Source organism: Corapipo altera, unplaced genomic scaffold (genome assembly GCF_003945725.1).
Source record: "Corapipo altera isolate COAL_440 unplaced genomic scaffold, ASM394572v1 113, whole genome shotgun sequence".
Lineage (NCBI taxonomy): Eukaryota > Metazoa > Chordata > Aves > Passeriformes > Pipridae > Corapipo > Corapipo altera.
Genome location: NW_020884895.1, coordinates 10,260,973 through 10,280,647, shown reverse-complemented (window position 1 = coordinate 10,280,647; position 19,675 = coordinate 10,260,973). Strand labels below are relative to the sequence as shown.

Sequence of the window (19,675 nt, the reverse complement as noted above, 5' to 3'; positions counted from 1 at the left end):
GCACGGCTGGGAGACACCGGGCGTGGAGAGAGGGAAACGGGGGGGGATAGCACCGTTTATCAGGTGCTTCCAGAGAAGAGAGATATGGATGGGCAAGTGCTTACAGGACTTTATCTGAAATCCTGTGAAATAAATGATGATAACCATGAGGTTCGGTTTCCTGTAGTTTATTCCGTCCCAGAGATAAAAAAGCAGGATTTGATGTCCTGTTTGCTACCAAACGGCTACTTAGGAACTTAAATTTGCAGTATAAGATAGAAATAAAAGCAACAAGCATTTTATTCAGTTTTCCCCTGGGGTTGGACTCAATGATACTCGTAGGTCCCTTCCAACTCAGCATATTCTGTGATTCTGGGTGAATTCCAGGTATAATCTCATTCACTAAATAAAGTCACCCCAGTGGGACCTGGGGTCACCTCCCCCACAGTGGGGCCACCATGTCCCTGTTCTGGCACCCAGTGATGAATTCTAACCACAAAAAAGCCATAAAGGAATGCAAACTGTTTCAAAGGGCCAGGTGTAACTGCTGGTATTAAAGCTGTTCTTTTAATATTTGAACACATTTTTAATGATGCTTTAAAAATGCTCTTTCCTCAGTTAATACCTTTAAAAGGCACTGCACAAACAGAGCTGCACAGGCAACAAAGGGGTGATCAGGATGTGATGTTTTCCTTCCCAGCTGGTGCAGTGAGAACAGAGCCTTCTTCTGCTCTTTTTATGGATGTTGACCGTGGAACTAATGCTTGCTTAGTCTTTGATCTTAAAAAATACTTATGCAGAGGCTTTGTTTTAAGCTTTCAAATAGCTGTGTCCCTTCCTACCTTGCAAAAGCACTCTGGGTTATCAGGGCACCTGCTCCATGCAACAACTTTAGCTCTGGGTATTTTAGAGGACTGCTTGGGGTGATTTTTGAAGAGATGTTTACAAATAACTGTCCTAGACTGTCATTATCACTCTCATGATCTGTTACTGTCTTGCTTCAGTCTTCCTGCTGATGGTCACAGAGTCATTGAAACTTAGAATTGTTTAGGTTGGAAAAGCCCTCCAAGATCATCGAGTTCGACTGCTAACCCAGCACTGACCCATGTCCCCAAGTGCCACATCCACAGGGCTTTTAAATCCCTGCAGGGATGGGGACTCCACCCCTGCCCTGGGCAGCTGTGCCAGGGCCGGACAACCCTTTCTATAAAGACATTTTCCCAATATCCAACCTGAGCCTCTCCTGGCACAGCTTGAGGCCGTTTCCTCTCCTCCTGTCCCTTGTTCCCTGGGAGCAGAGCCTGACCCCCCCCCCGGCTCCCCCCTCCTGTCAGGGAGTTGCAGAGAGCAAGAAAGTCCCCCCTGAGCCTTCTTTTCTCCAAGCTGAGCCCCCCAGCTCCCATCACACTTGTGCTCAGCCCTTTCACCCATCAGCTGCCCTTGCCTGTTGGTTTAGAGGCAGGTTTAGTGTGTCTATAAATGTTTCACATTTGCCTTTAGCCACACACACTGTCTTATCAAAAGGAGAAGGATTTGCCTTACAATAAATTACAGATTTGCTGATAATCAAATGTTGTTTGCCTTGAGACCAGACAGGGCTGCAGGTGCCCTGCCAAGTGTTCCCAGAGGGAAGAACTTCACCAAGTCAGAACTGACTGCATTCAGGATTAATAACTCTTTTATGAGAAGTAGGACAGAGTTTAATCTAAGGGAGGCTGGGTTTGATTTATCATCCATTGCTGCTGAGACAGGGAAGGCTCTTTGCTTTCACCCACTGTTTCCCCCTGAGCCTCTTGCTCTTGCCAGGTTCCTGCCTGACTCAGGAGGAGCCTCCTGGCTTGCTCATGAGAGAAATGAAAAGCAAAGCAATGAAAGGGGAACAAAAAAAAAAGGAAATGAAGAATTAACTGTTCTATTGGACCAGTTGGAGCAGCCAGGGGTTGAAAAGGAGAGGCTTTATGTGGTCTCATAAATACATTAAAAACACATCTAACCCTTGCATTTACCAACTGCAGGATGGCCCATGGAGCTCCCTCTGCCCCGAGCAAAGGAGCCAAAAATCCTCCCAATGCCTTAAAATCAGGCCTATACCTTAAAAGATGAGTGTAACCCCTAAACTAGGTCTGGTTGTGAACTCCCTTGGGGTTACCAGCCTCCTGCTCCAAACCTTCTGGAAGCTCAGCCTTCTCTAAATCTAAAAATCAGACCAGAGTTGTTACCTCAATGAAGTAGATAAAAATAAAGGAGTTTGTTTCCTTGTCTCCCCAGGGGCTGCAGCTCTGGAAGATCTACTCCCTTCCTTGTTTGGCCACTGGGGATTTGTGTTAATTATTGCTGGGGATTGAAGCCCTTGGCTTTTGCTCCTGCAGGAAACATCCAGCTCATCCCTCGAGACAGGAATAAAATCCCACACCTGCCATAAAGGCTGTCAGAGCATTTCTGAAGTCAAAACTGTAATTTGTAATATTTTGTGAGCCTTTAGGCTCTGTCACAGCCTCCTGCAGAAACTCTTGCCAACAGGCAGGGTTCTTCCAGCCCGGATCACCAGGGGCTGGGTCGGACCCTGGGTGGCTTTGGAGGTCAAATATTGACTAAGTCATGTCAGGGTGCCACAGTGGTGCTTTTAGTAACTCCTTTTCCTGGTCTGCACCTGTCTGCTGCAGGTGGGAGATCTGAAGCTTCACTTTCTTCCATGTAGTCTCATTTTGGATAAGGTTATTTGAACTTTAACAGCAGGAGGAAAATAACTGTGGGGTCCTCTGAAGGTCTGGTTACCTCAAATCATGGAATCACTGAATGGTTTGGGTTGGAAGGACCTCAAAGATCATCTTGTTCCACCCTCTGCCATGGGCAGGGACACCTTCCACTACCCCAGGTTGCTCCAACCTGACCTTGGACACTTCCAGGGATCCAGGGCAGCCACAACTTCTCAGGGCAACCTGTACCAGGGCCTCCCCACCCTCCCAGGGAAGGATTTCTCCCTAATCTCCAAAAAGTTCAACCTGAGCTGACCCGAGGATGTTCCTTCAAACCCAGCAGAACAACAGGCAGAACTCTTTTTGTTTTTCATTTTTCAATATCTGGATGTATTCTTCAGATCTTGTCTACCTAGTCAGGCTGCCTTAATGAATGGAAAGGAAACTCCCAGAGTAAGCATGGAATTTGTCTGAGTTTGCAGAATATTCCTGTAAAAGGCTGGGATGCTGGGCAGAGGTGATGCCGTGGCTAAACCTCAGACTATTGTGTTGCTAATCGTGCTCCTAACTAACTTGGTGTTACTGTTCTCATTCAACCTGCCAAATTAGAGTTTAACCTTTTATCTAATGACAGGGAAGATAAAACAATCAGCTCTCTTGGGGGGGTGTGACAACCGTTTGAGGGTGATTATCTCTCCAAGTGATGACACCACACCGCTCTGGAGCTCCTGTTTTGGGGATTAGTGTCCCTTCAAAGGTACCTGTAAGGCAGGAAAGGCTGGGTGGGACACTGGTGGCCAGGTCTCATCCTGTCTTCTGGTGTGATTTCTTTTGGAATTTTGTTCAGTTCCTCCAGTCTGAGAAATTCTGTTGCACAGGAAACTGCTTATATACATATATATCTATCTATATCTATATCTATCTATATCATGTAGTGAATTCATGTAGTGAATTATTTATAAGCAGCCTTGTCCTCATAAATCTGAATCTTAACTGGTGTCCTGGGGTAACTCTGCCAGTCCCCAGCTAGAGGAGGAGCTGGGTGGCATTCTGGCATCAGGAACAAGTAATTAGAAGGAAAAGGATTAATCAGCTTTAAGAACAAGGGCTGGGCAGGATCTACAATCCCGCTTGAGTCACATCTTCACATCCCTCTCAGCTCCCTGGCCAATATTAAATTGCTACAGCCACTTAATTGCTCTGTAGAAGCAGGTGTGGGACCTCCTGTTAGGACTGGAATCTCGTTGTTGAGCTGGAGATTTGAACATGTCCACACTCACACCCTCACTGGGGTAAATCCCCATCCCATGGCTCTGACAGGGAGCGCCTGCTTTGCTCCTCTAACCCATCCCAAAGTGTTTTAGAACAAAAAAAGAAGGTGCTTTGGGAGTTTAAAGTTTCCCTGTGGAGAAACCAGCCTTGTTCCGGGGTGGTCTGGAAGGAACAACCCGTTGAACAGCAGTTTGGAGTTGCTGGAGAGGTTTTTCACCTGGAGAAAGCCCTTTGTCATCAATCCTACTCTTTCTGATACCAATTTACCATGGGAAATTTTCTTAAAATGACCAATTCTTACCAATATCTGGGGTTTTTCTGTTTTGTTTTTCCTTATATAAGTTGACCATATGGGTTCAGTGTTTGCTACTGCTCTCAATGGAAACAAGTTTGAACAGTGTAGGTCTCACAAACACCTGATTTTTCATGTTTTATTTATTCATCACATGCACACAGTGTTGAGAAAATTCCATTATGGAGGCTGTTCGTAAGTTATCCTGGGAAAATGATTGTTTTATCCTGTTGTGCTTGCCCTGGATGGATCAGGATGCAGGGCATGATGTGGGAGGGGATGATTAAGGCTTAGGACTGGGATGTTTTGACAAGGCTCTCAGGCACACAGTGGAATTCTTGGTGTTCCCCTGTGCAGGGCCAGGAGCTGGACTGGATGATCCTTGTGGGTCCCTTCCAAATCAGGATATTCTGGGATTCTCTGGCTGTGCTTCGGCTGTAAAGCCATCCCTGGCTGGGCTGTTGGCAGCTCCTGGAGTGCCCTCTTGTGCTGAGCCTCAGAAATCTGTCCCACTGAAGCACATTTTGCTCTATCTCCCTTTTCAAGGGAGAAATAAGAGATGAAAAGGGAGTAATTTTGCTCCTTCCCTAATCTTGGTGTGATTCTTGGTGTGATTTTTGGGGCTGACCGGTGCAGAGCCAGGAGTTGGACTTTGATTTTTGTGGGTCCCTTCCAACTCAAGGTATTCTGTGATTCCAATCAGAAGGTCTAAAACATACAATGTATTTTAAAATTTGTTTATAACTGTATTTTTTATTATTTTTATCCATTCCCCTGTTTATTCTTTCAGAGATATTTTGCTGCCTCTTCTTCTGGGTGAGGTGCAGAGGAGGTGGAGATTATTAGGCATATTCCAAAGAAATCAGTGGGAATCTTTCCCCTGACTTTAGTGTTGATCCAAAGCCCCTTGCAGGTAGTTTGTATGTCAAAAATAAATATTCTCTCCCTATCCTTTGCTTTTTAATTCTGCAAATACTATAAACTGCCCAACATTTTGAGTCCAGTACACACACACATAATTGTATTCCCAGATTTTTTCCTTCCTGCCATAATTTTAAGGTACTGTGTGACCTGTGCTGTAACTCTGCTTTATTACAAAGTGTGTATTTGTCAGAGCTGAGAAGAATTTGGGTTAAAGGGAATTGGATATTTCCATTTCCTTGTTTCCAAGGCGTGTTGCAACAGCTCCTGATGTCAAATCCCCTGCAAAGGAATATGTGCCACCTGTGCCCACGCTCTGGGGCAGGGCAAGATTCTCTGTGAGTTAAATCTGCTGCTTTGGAGGTCTCTAAGTCCTTTGGCTCATAAGATGCTTATTAATATATGGACCATGGATTTCCCAGTGTTAAAATAACAATTTCAGTGGTTAATGTGGAGAAATGAGTTCCCAATTAAAGTCTTTGCTAACGGAGAGGACTTTGCCTTGGCCAGGCTGTGCCTGACATGAGGCGTTGCCACCTCTTGGGCAGGTGCAGCTGGGATGTGAATTTGTTTAAAACCTGCAATAATTAAAAGCTTGGTAGTGTAGCTGAGGACTGTGAAAGCTCTGAGTCCATCTCTGAGTTCAGTATCCCAGAATTTTGGTCTGTGCTGTTCCTACATTTACATCTCAGCACTGGCAAGGGCACAATCCGACTCAGAAGTCAGAAATACAGTTATTTCTTTGTGCAAAGCCTTCCCTGAGAGTTGGTACTGGAGACGAGGAGGGAAACAATCCCAGCCCTGGCTATGAGCAAAGGCAGGGCTATTGAGGATCTTTTGTTTCCCAAACAGACAAGGTAAACAGCATTCCCAGCCAAGCTGGGTCTCCGTGACATCCCTGCCCTGGCACACAAAGGGAGACCGGGGTGAAAAAGGGGAGCCAGGTAATTTTATCACTTTTTACCTTTGGCTGTGCTGAATTTCCAGAGGAGCACAAAGGAGGTGTTTCTTAGCCCGGGGCAGAGGCACCCGCAGGTCCTGACAAAGGAGCTCCTGGAGCAGGGCTTGGAGTGGGGCCATGCTCCATTCCCGGGGTGACACCCGAGGGAATATGTTTTACACTCCAAAAAGGCTTCAAAAACCAGCCCCAGTGTGGGAATTCAGCCCACAACTCACGTGCTGGAATTCTGCTCTCTCCCATAAATCCCTACGTGATGCTGGTGTTTGAAATGTGCATTTAGGGGCTCCCGAAATGACTGAGTCCGTGGAATGGAATGGGCACCGTGAAGTTCTTACAGTCCTTAAATAACTCCCTAAATGGGTATTTTTGGGGAATGGGAGCTTTTGGATCTTTCTGGCCATTACACTTTAAAGGGCAATGAATCTCTATTTAGGTGCAACTGTGCTGCCATCCTGCAGATTTAGGGAATTTGAAGCAACATATGGTGGAAGGTTTGTGGGATCACTGGCACAGACTGATGCAGGGTTTTTCCCATCTCATTTTCCCCTTGATATCTGAATCATAATAACATTAAATGTAATGATACTGATCATTTAATTCCTTTGCATCCACTGGAAATCCCTATGGCAGTATTTTTCTGCAGTCAAGCATTTAAAATCCTACACGAGGAACATCTCCTTTCTTCACACACGTGACTTGTTTAATTTTTACACCACGCGGGATTTAAAGTTCTCGTCACAAATGAACTCCCTCTCCCCCAAATTTAAGCTGAAAACAGAACAACTCTAAAAGCAAAATCCAAAGATATTTTTCTTTCAGTTTTAGGTTTTATTTCTGTCAAGCATTTTGGTCATTGGAAAAAAATTATAAACTAGAATCCAAAGTTACTCTTAATAAGTGGAATTTAACAGTTCTCACCCTTCTGTGGGTAAATCAGGATACAGTGGGAAAGGAGGAAAACAAGGGGCCCTGGACAGTGAGGCCCAAAAAAGGAAAATGGGAATAAATTGGAATTATATCTTGGATTGATTAATTATCTATTCCGCTGCTCATATAGAAATATTCCCTCCCCTAATCAGCAGCACAGCAGAGAATTTTCACTTCACTCTGTTTTCTGTTTGGCTCAGTTGTTTTGTGACAATGAACAAAGAAAACCAGAACACATTGCAGTGCTTCAGAAAATCAGGTTATTGGGGGGTGTGTGTGGGAGGGGCTCTTCCAGAAGGCTGCTAGATCCTGGGAAATCTGTGAGAAATGGGAATTGTGATTTCCTTTTAACACTTTTTACTCAACTCAAGCACAATTTAATTCCACGTTCCCCACTTCTGTGTGAATATTCTCTTTTCCTGCTTGCCTACTTGAGCATTAATACTTAAATTATCTAATATTGCAAAACTGGCTTCTTTTCTGTGCTGCTTTGGTTTTCACTCTTTTCTCCTGGACTCTGCTCAAGCTAATGGACAAATTCCCTCTGAGTCTGGTGGTACCGTGTGAGGTTAAAGAGGAGCTTCCCTAAATCCCCAAAAAACTGCTGTTGGGGGAAGATCCCAAACCCATCCCATGTAAAGAGCAGCCTCCCAACCCAGGGAAGTGTTTGAATGTCCCCAGGTATCGATGTCACCTTGCTCCTTTCAGGGGACTTTGCCAATCCCCCCCTTCTCTCCTCTGCTGGCTCTTATTGGCCACGGGAGCAGCTGTTCCCCAAATAAAACTGATTCTCTCCCAAAATAAGATTGTCTTGTTCCAAGTGCCATGGAGGGGGGGTTTTCCTGGGAGCAGGAGCGTTTATAAGGTAGGAGAGAGCACACCCTGGTTGTTCAGGCATCAGGACGGGTATTTGTGAGGAACTTGTAGAATTTAAGACGTAGTGGCAGTGGGATTTGACCCCAGAAAAATGACTTGCTATAAGGAATCTATGGCTACATGAGGACTGGCTTTTTTGCTCTCCCATATAAGGACTAGAAATAATTAAATAACAGAAAATGCAATCTTGATATCTAAATAATCTCCTTGGTATCTAAAACTGGCAGATGGGGGTTAAATACCTGTCGTGAACTGGAGTATCTAAATACTAGAATTTTAGGGAGCAGATAAAAGAACAAGTGTATTATTCCCACGTCATTATGGGATATATGTAAACAGTTAGGAGGTATTTAAATCCAATTAAATATAGATGTACTGAGTGAGGTGGCACTGCAGCAAAGTTTAATTCTTCCTGCTTTGTGTCCACCGTGAACCACAATCTTTCCTAGTGGGGGAGATTCAAATGAATGATTTTAAATTCAGTGGTGATGAGTTAATGGAAAGAAAAAGTCCAGAATTTCAGTTTTATTAAAATGCTTTTATATAGAATCACAGAATGGGTTGGAAGAGACCTTAAAGATCATCTCAGTCCAACTCCCCTTCCATGGGCAGGGACACCTTCCACATATGAGAGAATAATTATTTTAGGAACAGTCTTGCCCCTTATAATGAAAATCTGTTTAATGATTCCTTGCTCTGAGCATGTTATTTTTTAAACAGACCAGTAAGGTATAATTTTGTTATTAATTATATTTTTCCAGTATTTAACAGCAATCCATCAATCTGTCTATTTAACTGGAGTGTGTCTGGTTTAGAGCTTTGCAGCAGAAGTGGGGTGTGACAGCAAAACACAGAAATTACTGGGATTTGAGAACTGATTTACCACTTCCCATAAAGTTCCTTGATCTTTAAAGTCATAAGTTCTTTCTGTGTGGAATTTATGTTTTTGTTTTACTTATCTCCAGCAGTGGCAGGACACTCCTGCATGAGTATATTATTCAAAAGGAGAATTTTAACCTTTACTGGAATTGAGGGGGTGAAGAATGTGTTGAATGACAACAGCGACCACTGGGAATTTTATGTGGATATTCAGTTTTCGACTACATGATTTGGTTTTGTGTGAAAATGGAAAAAAAGAAAGCCACCACCCTTTCCTCTAAAACTGAATTCTTAAAGATGGAAAGATTCTAATCCTGCAAATGCCTGATTTGGAATGGGATCTCCTTTTGTCCCCTGGATGGCAGGGATAGTTGGAATACCTCCTGGAGACTTTCTTGTGCTGTGGCTGTAGGGAAGGTTGGGTTACAGGTTCAGCAAGAAAGGGACTCTGTTCTGTTTGTATTTACGGCTTTAAAAAAGAAACAAAGATGCTTTTTATGACAAGTCACCTGAGAGGCATCACCTGTTCTATAGGAAAAAAATAATGTCCTTTTTACTGTGTTCTTTTTTCCTGGTTCAGCTGAATCAACACCTTAAAAATCAAAAGAACAGATGTGACAGTTTACACTAAAAAAATGGAAGTCCAGAAAATCAATCAGAAAAAAAAAATCAAGGTGAAATTTTTGGAATATTTGGTGCTTGATGCTTTGATTCAAAAATACTTCATTTTGGGAAACTCGATGTGTCATTTTGTTTCCATTTGTTCTTTTGGAGCAAAGCTTTATATAAATTGTGCAGTTGTGTAGGACTCTGAAATTATTACTGATTTCTATTGGTATCCTTCCAGTGCCTAAAGGGGGCTTGCAAGAAAGTTTGGGAGAAACTTTTCAGAAGATCATGGAGTGATAGGACAAGGGGGAATGGCTTCAAGCTGAAAGAGGGAAAATTCAAGTTAGATATTGGGAAGAAATTCTTCCCTGTGAGGCCCTGGCACAGGTTGCCCAGAGAAGCTGTGGCTGCCCCAGCCCTGGAAGAGTCCAAGGCCAGGTTGGAGCAACCTGGGTTAGGGGAAGGTGTCCCTGCTCATGGCAGGTCCTTTGAGGTCCTTAAGGTCCTTTACAACCCAAAGGTCCTTTAGGTTCTTTAAGGGACCTTTAGGTCCTTTAAGGGACCTTTAGTTCTAAGGACCTTTAAGGTCCTTTAAGGCTTTAAGGGCCTTTACAACCCAACTTGGCCTTGGACACTCCCAGGGATGGGGCAGCCACAGCTTCTCTGGGCACCCTGTGCCAGGGCCTGCCCACCCTCACAGCCCCAAGGCTCAGTCCTGTGGCTTTGTGGGGCAGAGGCAGAGGGTGTTTTGAGGGATCTATTGTTGTGTTTGTGTTTTCCCACAGCTGCCAGGATGTGGAGCTCCCCGGGGCCCGTCTGGGTGTTCCTGGCTCTGGCCGTGGCCGTGTGTGCAGGGCTGAAGGTGACCCCGGCCGTGAAGTACACGAAGCCAAAGCCCCCACAGCTGGTGGCCTCTCGCCCCCCTCCCACCCTTCTCCCGGGGAAAATCCCAGTCCTGGCAGCTCCAGGTGGAGCCGAGTCAACCCCCCCGAGCCGAGGGGCCACCACAATGTTCCCCTTTGAGAACTACACCCTGGACACGGCTGAGTTCTTCTTCAACTGCTGCGACTGCTGCCCCCCTTCTGCGGGGCCCCGGGGGCTGCCGGGGGAGCAGGGACCCCCAGGTACGGGGATCACCCTCTCACTACCCTCACAGACACCAAACCCAGGAGCTTTTCCTTCAAGAAATGATTTGTGTGCAAAATGAGGGGAGACGTCACAGCAAACTGCAGCTTCCTCGTGAGCAGTGGAGGGGCAGCACCATCTCTGCTCTGGGGGGACCAGGGACAGGACCCAGGAATGGCTGGAGCTGTGTCAGGGAAGGGTCAGGTTGGATCTCAGGAAAAGGTTCTTCCCCCGAGGCTGGTTGGGCACTGCCCAGGCTCTCCAGGGCAGTGGGCACAGCCCCAAGGCTGCCAGAGCTCCAGGAGGGTTTGGCTGATCCTCTGAGGCACAGGGGGTGACAGCCTGTGCAGGGCTGAGGGTTGGACTCTGTGATCCTTGGGGATCCCTCCCAGCCTAGGATATTCTATGATTCAATGTAATGCTGAATGGGATCACACCTTGCGTAAATCCAGAGCAAAAAAAGTGCATTCTGGTCACATCCCAGGAGTTATAAACCACCAAAGCGAGTAGGAAGGCTCCCAAAAGGAGCTCCCTCCCATGGGATCACACTGGTGTGGGACTCGAGCAGAGCTGGCCCTGTCCCCCATCCCTGCTGGCAGGTGGCCACACTCTTCAATTCTCTGTCCCTGTGTCTGAGCCCTTGGGAGTCACAGATTTACTTTCCCAGTCACTCCAACCATGGCTTGTGAGCCTCAAAACTACCTTGGAGCAGTTTTGCATCTTTGCTGAAGGTTTGTAATAAACCCTTCTCTTTTTTTCTCTTTTTTTTTTTTTCCCCATTGGAAAAGAGGAAATTAAGTACAGGAATAATTTTGGTTTCGAGCCCAAAAATAAATAAATAAAGGACCTCTCACAAGAGGCAGCTCTTTATAAATATTTCATAAAACACACTTTGTCTCTTCTTTCTACTGCTAAAATACACCTTATTCTCATCCTGCTCGAATGAATAGTGCATTAGTCTGCAAATGTTCACTTTAAGAGCACTAATATTGGAGAGAGAAACTGTTCAGCTGAAGAAAGGTGATAAAATCATGAAATAATTCTCCTTTAATACAATATACTCCAGGGATTCTCACTTCCCATGGCTCGGGAGGGATTGGCTGATGGAAGTTTCAGTGGCTGCAAAGGGAGTTTGATTTCTTATGTCTCTGGAGTGTTGATGGAAAAGTCCTTGGGATGATTGAATCTGCCACAATCTGCTCCCAGACATTCACTGGGAGTCTCTAAAATTCCCAGGTGGATGTAAAAATGAAGGAAAGATTGGAGCCAACTTGCTTGCCTTTCAACCCATCCTTTCTGCAGCGAGGAACTGTCAGCCAGGTGCTGACTTCCATATCTGCAGACTTAATTCTCTTTAAGGAGAGGGCCAATTCCGAAGCTATGGGAGCTCCTTAGATGCACTCAGATATTAAAAAGTGATTACTTCTGAAGTTTTATCACTGTCTGAGCTCCCGTGGCTCTGAGGCAGCTCAAAGTTGGTTTTAAAAAGTCTTTAACTATGGCCAAGGGTGAAATGCAGAACTGTAAGATTTGTACTGGTTGTATGATGTCAAATAAAACACCCAGCTCTTCCCAGAGTGATGGAAGCCTCTTCCACACACCCCCCAGTGCCAGGTTGCTCAGCAATTATTGCAGATGTTATTTATAAAGTGAAACCTTTGAGTTACTGAGATAATTTTGTTCATGTGGTTGTGTTTCAGGTCCCAAGGGGGACAAGGGAGATGATGGTCTGCCAGGTCTGCCAGGAGCTCCAGGCCCTCAAGGTCCAAAAGGTTCTAAAGGAGAGAGAGGTAAAGCAAATGCTGTTGTCCTCATCAATTACCACAAAATTTAAAGAAACCATATTTTTCCAAGAGAAAGGAGTGTCCTGATAGGGATTGACACCTGGAGAGGTTTAGGGGGCATTAGTGCAGGGGCAATAACTCAGGTGCATGTTCAGGTAGTATAAGAGCAGCTGCTCATGAAGATATCAGTGGATATCCTTGTTCTGAATAGTTTAAAAACTGAGTTCAGTTTGCTTTGGATGAGGGACATAAGTGGGAAAATCCATCATGCAAGCAGGTGTAGAAGCTGCTTTTCAGTTGAAGTGTCTTAGGCAAAATAATTTCAGCTTAGATGGAGAGCAGTTATCACCCATCAGGAGTGACCAAAAGGAAAGCCTGCCCTTCATTTTGGGCTTGGAGCAGCTGATTCCTGCCCCACACACCTCTGGCAGGATCCTGTGGCTGCCTTGGATCGTGGAGAATCCCACAGCAAAGCTGATACAGGGCTTCCAGCAGCAGAATGCTGAGCTGTTTAGTCAGTCTTTTAGGCCTCGATTCCCCTCTGGAACAAGGCTTTTGGCAATCCTGGGATGAGGAATGCTGTCACCTTCTCCATCTTGTCATTAAACGGCAGGAACTGGCTCCCAGTGAGGCAGAAATCCAGCACAAAGTGAGATGGTTCTTGAGGTGTGAGATTCAGCCGAGGGTTCTGAAGGGATTTCTTGCAAACACACACTGCTGGTGTCTGTTCTGTCAGGGAAGTGAGGGACACATGGAAATGATCCCAATGGATTGATTGCTGTGTGATGATTGCTGGCTGCAGACACCAGCACCAAGTAATGAATTCATTAATGGTGAAATGTTCTAGGAGGAAAAGGGGAGCAAGGTGAGCGAGGAGCAAGTGGAAATCCCGGTTATCCAGGCAAACCTGGGCTGCAAGGTACGTAACACAGTCTGGGAAACCAGGAATATTGCCCTGACCTTTCCATTTGCTGTTGGTGATGCCTCTCTGTCTCCAAAACAGTCCAACACTGTTGGTTTCAATTTTCCTGTTCCAGGTGAAGCCGGAGCCAAAGGCAATAAGGGCAACTACGGCTTCCCTGGGCTGAAGGGCCAAAAGGGGTCCAAAGGGGACACTTGTGAGAACGGGACCAAAGGAGCCAAGGGGGACAGGGGGGATCCCGGAGACCCAGGAGTGGTGGGAGAACAGGGTGACAAAGGGGAAAAGGGAGACACGGGGGAGAAGGGCTACTGTGGGGAGCCAGGGGGGAGAGGGGCGAAGGGAGACAGAGGGGAAGGGGGGACCAAGGGGGAAAAGGGGAGCAAAGGGGACACGGGGGCTGAGGGGATTCGAGGGGTGGACGGAAAACAGGGAGAAAAGGGTGAGCGAGGAACTAAGGGTGAGAAAGGGGACCTGGGCCCCGCCGGCATGATGGGACCTGCCGGTCCCAAGGGGGTGGCGGGCAGCAAGGGGGGCCGGGGGGCGCCGGGCAAGAAGGGCTCGCGCGGGGCCAAGGGCATGCGGGGCGACCCCGCCAAGGCCCCGAGATCGGCCTTCAGCGCCGGGCTGTCCAAGCCCTTCCCTCCCCCCAACGTGCCCATCAGGTTTGACAGGGTCCTGTACAACGAGCAGCGGGATTACAACCCTTCCACCGGCAAGTTCAACTGCTCCGTGCCCGGCACCTACGTCTTCGCCTTCCACCTGACGGTGCGCGGGCGGCCGGCGCGCGTTGGCCTCGTGGCGCGCACCAGGAGGGTGGCCAAGGCCAGGGACACCGTCCACGGGCAGGAGATCGACCAGGCCTCCTTCCTGACCATCCTGAAGCTCGGTGCAGGAGACCAGGTGTGGCTGGAGGTGGCGCGGGACTGGAACGGGGTCTACGCGGGCGCGGAGGACGACAGCGTCTTCACGGGCTTCCTCCTCTACCCGGATGTTCTCGAGGTCCTGAGGTAGATTTAGAGGGAGAAGGTGCCTTCTGTCAAGTGCAGATACCCTTCCAGAAGATTTGTAACGAGGAGATTAGGCCTTGTTTCGCTTAGGAAGCCTTTCCTGCCTAAGAAAAAAATACCTTTGTCAAAGATAATTTGGATGTTTTCTCCTCTTGCGTTCCAGAGGAGAGTTACAGCCTCTGTGGTGGGAGGAGAGATAAACTCACACAGGCTACAGGGGAGGGCCTGGCAAAGATAAAAAAGCCCTGAAGAGAACAGGAGGTGCTTTTTGCAGCACTGCTAGGAGTTTTTCCCTTGTAAGTGCAGTGTTCTGGACTTTGGAATAAATTTTCCAGAACTCCTTCCGCTGCTTGACATTTTGGGGGTACCTGTGTGTTATCTTACTTCACAGTGTCACTGGAAAACAGGATTTTCCCTGTGCCTGCGAGAGGAGAAATGACCATCAGTCAGTTTAGTGGCTGCTTTTAATTATATTTTCACAAAAATGTTTATATTTGCAATATTAGTTGGTTAGAGCAGGGTGCTGGTAACACCAAGCTTGTGGGTTTGATCCCCATTCACTTAAAAATTGGACTTGATGCTTGTGGGTCCCTCCCAACTCAGAATATTCTGTGACTCTGTGAATATATGGATTAGTTTTAACTGGCAGCCCCAAGAAGTGACATGTCCTTTGTGATGGTTGAGAGGAACCAGCATCCAAACCCCAGCAGGACCAGCTTGGAAAGGGAATTTCCCATCCCAGGCTCCAGGTTTGTAATTGGCCTGTTCAAATTACGTAAAGAAACTCATGGCCTGACTGTAATTTTAATCCTGCAATCCTCCCATGGTCCAAACCCCACCAGGAATTGGTTCTGATAATCTAAAAAAATAAAAGTGTTGGTAAAGATTGCAGAGTTTGATTTATAGAGCTCAGTCAGATGTGAACATGAGCAGTAGGTTTCTTAAAATCACATGAAAAGATTTAAAGCTATTTTATCTTTGAATCAGTATTATTTAGTACTTTAGACATGGTCACGAATTATATAAAGGTTTGTCTAAAGGAGTATTAAAGTTATTTAGAGAGTTTAAAAAAAAACACCCCAAAACTATTGTTCTTTGACACAAATAAATCTGAAACTTTCAGAAGTACTGAGAGGTGCATAATTCACTTTATTAGTCTACTGAAAATTCCTGTTTCTGAGCTCCTGATGGGGCAGTGATGTTGTGGGATCATCCCTTGGCTGCTGGGAGGATGAGGAGGCAGCCAGGGAGACACTTTGGCACTCACACCAGTCCTGAGGGGTTGTGGTGGCCCAGAGGGTCTGTGAGCATGTTTTTAAAAAGCTGATTTACCAAAATCTTGTGAAATAAAATATGACATTAAATAACCTCTGGCTGTCACGTTGGATATATTTCCTTATTAACTCACCTCCTCTCATCGGAGGAACTTTACACCAGCTTTGGCACATTAACTATGACACAACGACAAAATTGTCCCAGTTGCTGGTTTTCTTTAGAAATAAAGCTCAAGTGCCATGGTTAGGGACTGGGATTTACTTGTTTTCTCGGGCAGTTGCAAACCAGGGATGTTTTCCCAATGCTGGGACGAATTTTGGGTCTGATCCCAACACTCCCAGGGTGAATTAGGCAGCTCTTCCAGTTGGTTTCCTTGTTTAAATCAGTTCTCACACTGTATTTAAACATCACCATAAATCGTGAAGTTTTCAAAAAAATCCCTCATTTTGATACATTTTTCCTCATTTTTCATGCAGTGAATGAACTGATTGAGGATGTGCTTTGCCTTGTTGCAGAGCACCGCTAAACAAAATAAAAAGCTAAAATATTTGTTCCATTTCACTTCTGCTTCTCTTAGGCCAGATTTGTTTGGTAAAAGTGTCTCCTCTCTGTGCTGCAATGGAGCATTTTGACTCTGGACTAAGACAATTAATGCTCAGGGTAATAATCAGAAGAGCAGCTGTTCTCAATAAATGAAATTATTCTGAGCTGACACAAGGCCATTGAAACACCTCCCTTCAGCTGGTTTTCATGCCTTTTCATCCCTACCTCAGATATCACACAGATTAGCACTTATTTCCATAATTTTTTGGGGGGAATTTGTCTATTTTCCTCTTAGAAACATTGTCAGAATGTTCTGATGTTTCTACACCACTACCTTGAGTCTCCCTGAGCTTCTCGCCCTTGTGGCTTTCCAGGTGCTCCCAAGCCACCACTTCCATCAGGAATCTCCCCAGCTGAGCTGGATTTGCCCCAGAACAAAGCCCACCTTTGCATCCTGAGGGTTGGTGGTTGGTTAATAAATGGGATAATATGCCCCAGGTGGGAGTTCTGGGATTATATGGGAGCAGGGACAAGGGTGCGATCCTCACCGAGCTTTTTCTCCTTCCCTCCTGGATGAACATGCTGCATCCCAGGTAGGCAACTGGTTTTTGTTATAGTTTGCTTCAAAATATGGATGTATTTCAGTGAATTCACAATGACTTCCATGTAGGAATTCATAACAGGGTGGAAAACACAATGTAATAATCCAAGTGCAGGTGTTCCAGCTGAAATACGAGTTGTTTTTTTCAGAGACTTGTAATTTTGCTTACAACTCCTCGGCAGGAGAAAGGTGTTTTCCTTCTTGAAAAGAATAAAAGCCACCTTTTGCTGTGAATTAAAGTGGATTATGGTGTGATCACTGCCAGTTATCCAGTGCTTCTAGAATGCTGGAGCTCCTCAGTAGGGGGTATTTCTGAGACAGTGTGGAAGCTGGGATTGTTCTCCAGGTATATTCATTGTTATTGATTCCCAGGAAAAGCTCTGTCACAGTATTTTTTGCAGCTCTGAGGCTGGAGTTTCAGCACTATCCCTTGAAACCATTTCAGCTTTTTCATCATGCAAAATTTTAATTTCAAACCAGAAGGATTTGCTCCTGCTTTGTGTCATGAGGTTGGGTTTCCTATTAATATAACCTGTTAAAAAAGTTCCTGAATTTAGATGTGTTTATTAATAGTTGCAAAGTTTCTTTTGCAGTAGATTTGAATCACTTGGTGCATTTTAATGTCTTTTTTGAATTGCTCTAGTTTTTTGTAAATCTCTTTTAAGCAGAGATTTTCTATCTTCTGGGTGAAGTTCCTCTTGTTGCAGCCAGGACTTTGATCCTTTGCTCCTTTTATAGGAAATATTTCAATAAGATGAAATTCAGGTTGGGCAGAAAATGCACTGGCTTTGTTTTAGCTAATCTTTCTCAGTTTAAGCTTGGTTTTGCAACCTCCAACCCAATCTGCTTTAAGTTTGAGACTCTCCAGTCTCATTTAAAAAGGAAGGAATGAGGAATAACTCATCCTGGAACTGAGATATCTCTGATTTTTTTTTTTTTCCTTCTTTCATGGAACAGGTATTTGCACTTGAGACACTGTGGGTTGGTGAGTGAGGTACCAAGTTAAAGGCTTGGTATCACATTGTGACATTATAGTCCCCAAATCAAGCTAAAAACCACCACTTGAGAGATTAAGCTGCTAAATTATTTTGATTGATGAGGGTTTTTTTCAGTATTTGGTTAAAATGCAACTGTTTCCACAATATTTGAATCTTGGTTTTCTAGAAATCCTTTTTATGGTTGATTGATTTTAAATTAATTATGGGATTATGTCTGGGAGTATTTTTTATTCTTTGTTTTTCCTGGTGGCTGTGGCTGGCAGAGATCACTGTGTAAATCCTGACTTGGGAATGTCATTGTCACCTGTTTTTGTGTTCCTGTTCCTCCCTGTGTGTCCATGATGCTGTGAATTCCAGCACCCAAATTTGGGCTGGGTGCTGGGGCTGGTCTTTGTATTGGTATCAGCATTGCTGTTCAGTTCCTTTTTTTGGTCAATGCAATTATTAATATTTAATATATTTCTTGTGTAGTCAGATGTAAAAAAACCAGTCTGGACTAAAGGTGCAAAGGTGTAGTGGGAGAAGAAGGGAACAAGCAAAATAGGTTGGAATGTCTTATTTTAAAAATATAAATAGTATTTTTTAAATCTGCCAGCTCTGTCCTAATGGCTTTGTGTCTTCTGGATCAGACAAGGGTGGTGTTTTGGGTTCTCCCTGATGGGATTGATTGGATTATAATTCTGTTTCCCTACCTCAGTCTGTCCTTTTTTCCAGGTAGGATTTTTTAATTAGAGAAAGTTTTTGTCTAAAAGTACTATGTTTTGATAACAGACCAGCTTCCAGAGATGTGTGTTTGTGTGAAATATTTTACTAATCAAGAAGAGTTTTAGAGAAGAGCTCAAATTCTTCCTCTTGCTCAATTTGTGAGGGTTTTGGGCCTGTTTCCTCCTGTGTCAGAGCAGCTCAGCAAATCCTTGGATAGTGTTGCTTCTGGGAGAACCAACTTTTCCCTCCCTCACTAGTGCTGGTGAAAAGCTGGGGTTCATTCAGGTGAAAATGAGAGTTTTTATGCCTACTGGGATTTCTTTAGAGCACCTGGGCACAGGAGGGGTAGGGTGCAGCTTGAACACTCATTTTTAGGGTCCCTTCCTGTGTTTGGGGTGGATGATGCACAAAACAGATGAACACTTATATTGTCTTGGAGGGGCTGCCAAAAAAAAAAAAATCAAGATTCCCATTTCTTCCCCGAGCAGCTTTTGATTTAAGTGTTTGATGGGGGACAGATCATCTGAAAAGAGGTTTTATTTTAATTTTCTTTGCACAGGGGTTGCTGTGTGAGGTCTGTTTAAGCCCAGCTCTGTCTGAGGGAGCCAGGTGAGTGTCTGGAAGAAGAGATAAACACAGAGAGCTGATTTTTCTTTCCCTTATGCTCTTCTGGTAAGAGATCAATGTAAATGTGTCTCTTCTGGACAGCATAACTCTTAATTACTCCTCTCTTAGAAGCAGCCACGAGGCAGGAGGGAAGTTGCTGGTGCACCTTTGCTCCCTGCCAGAGGAAACATCTCTTGCTTTATTGCTGAACTGCCTCTATAGTTGCTTCTTGCCCACTTTTATTTCTGTAATTTTTCATTCTATACCTTAAACTTAAGGCTGTTGCTGTCTAATGATAAATCAATTATCAGCAAGTCAAAATTACATCTGTACTGAGTCACCAAAGGGCTGCAAAACTGGAGCTTGCTGTGAGGACCCTGCTCAGAACACAAGCACTGGGGGGGGGGTATTTTAGTAGGATTGTGATTCAAATGGGTGATACTCTATTTTATGGGGCCTGTGGGATATTATGGTCACAATTCTAGTTATCCAAATAAACTCTCTTTGCTCCATAACTGTTTATCAAGCCTTAGGCTGCTCATGAATCTGTGGCTGCCTTAATGTGCTAGTTCATGAGTTTGGTATTGAAAGGGCACCAGCCCAGTCAATAAAGATACCTGTCTCTGTCTCTCTCATTTTCAAGAGTCAATAAAATGCCAGGATAATATGATCATTTTCTGTGAGCTAAATTGTTATT

At 45.0% G+C, this 19,675-nt stretch overlaps 1 protein-coding gene across 1 annotated transcript; it reads left to right on the top strand.

Moving 5' to 3' along the window:
- Positions 1-10,205: 10,205 nt before the first annotated feature.
- OTOL1 (otolin 1) lies at positions 10,206-15,378 on the top strand. Its single transcript, XM_027647447.1, has 4 exons — positions 10,206-10,536; positions 12,238-12,327; positions 13,169-13,240; positions 13,359-15,378. Exons 1-4 carry the CDS (start codon positions 10,206-10,208, stop codon positions 14,252-14,254), a joined length of 1,389 nt encoding a protein of 462 aa, XP_027503248.1. The 3' UTR covers positions 14,255-15,378.
- The last annotated feature ends 4,297 nt before the right edge of the window (positions 15,379-19,675 follow it).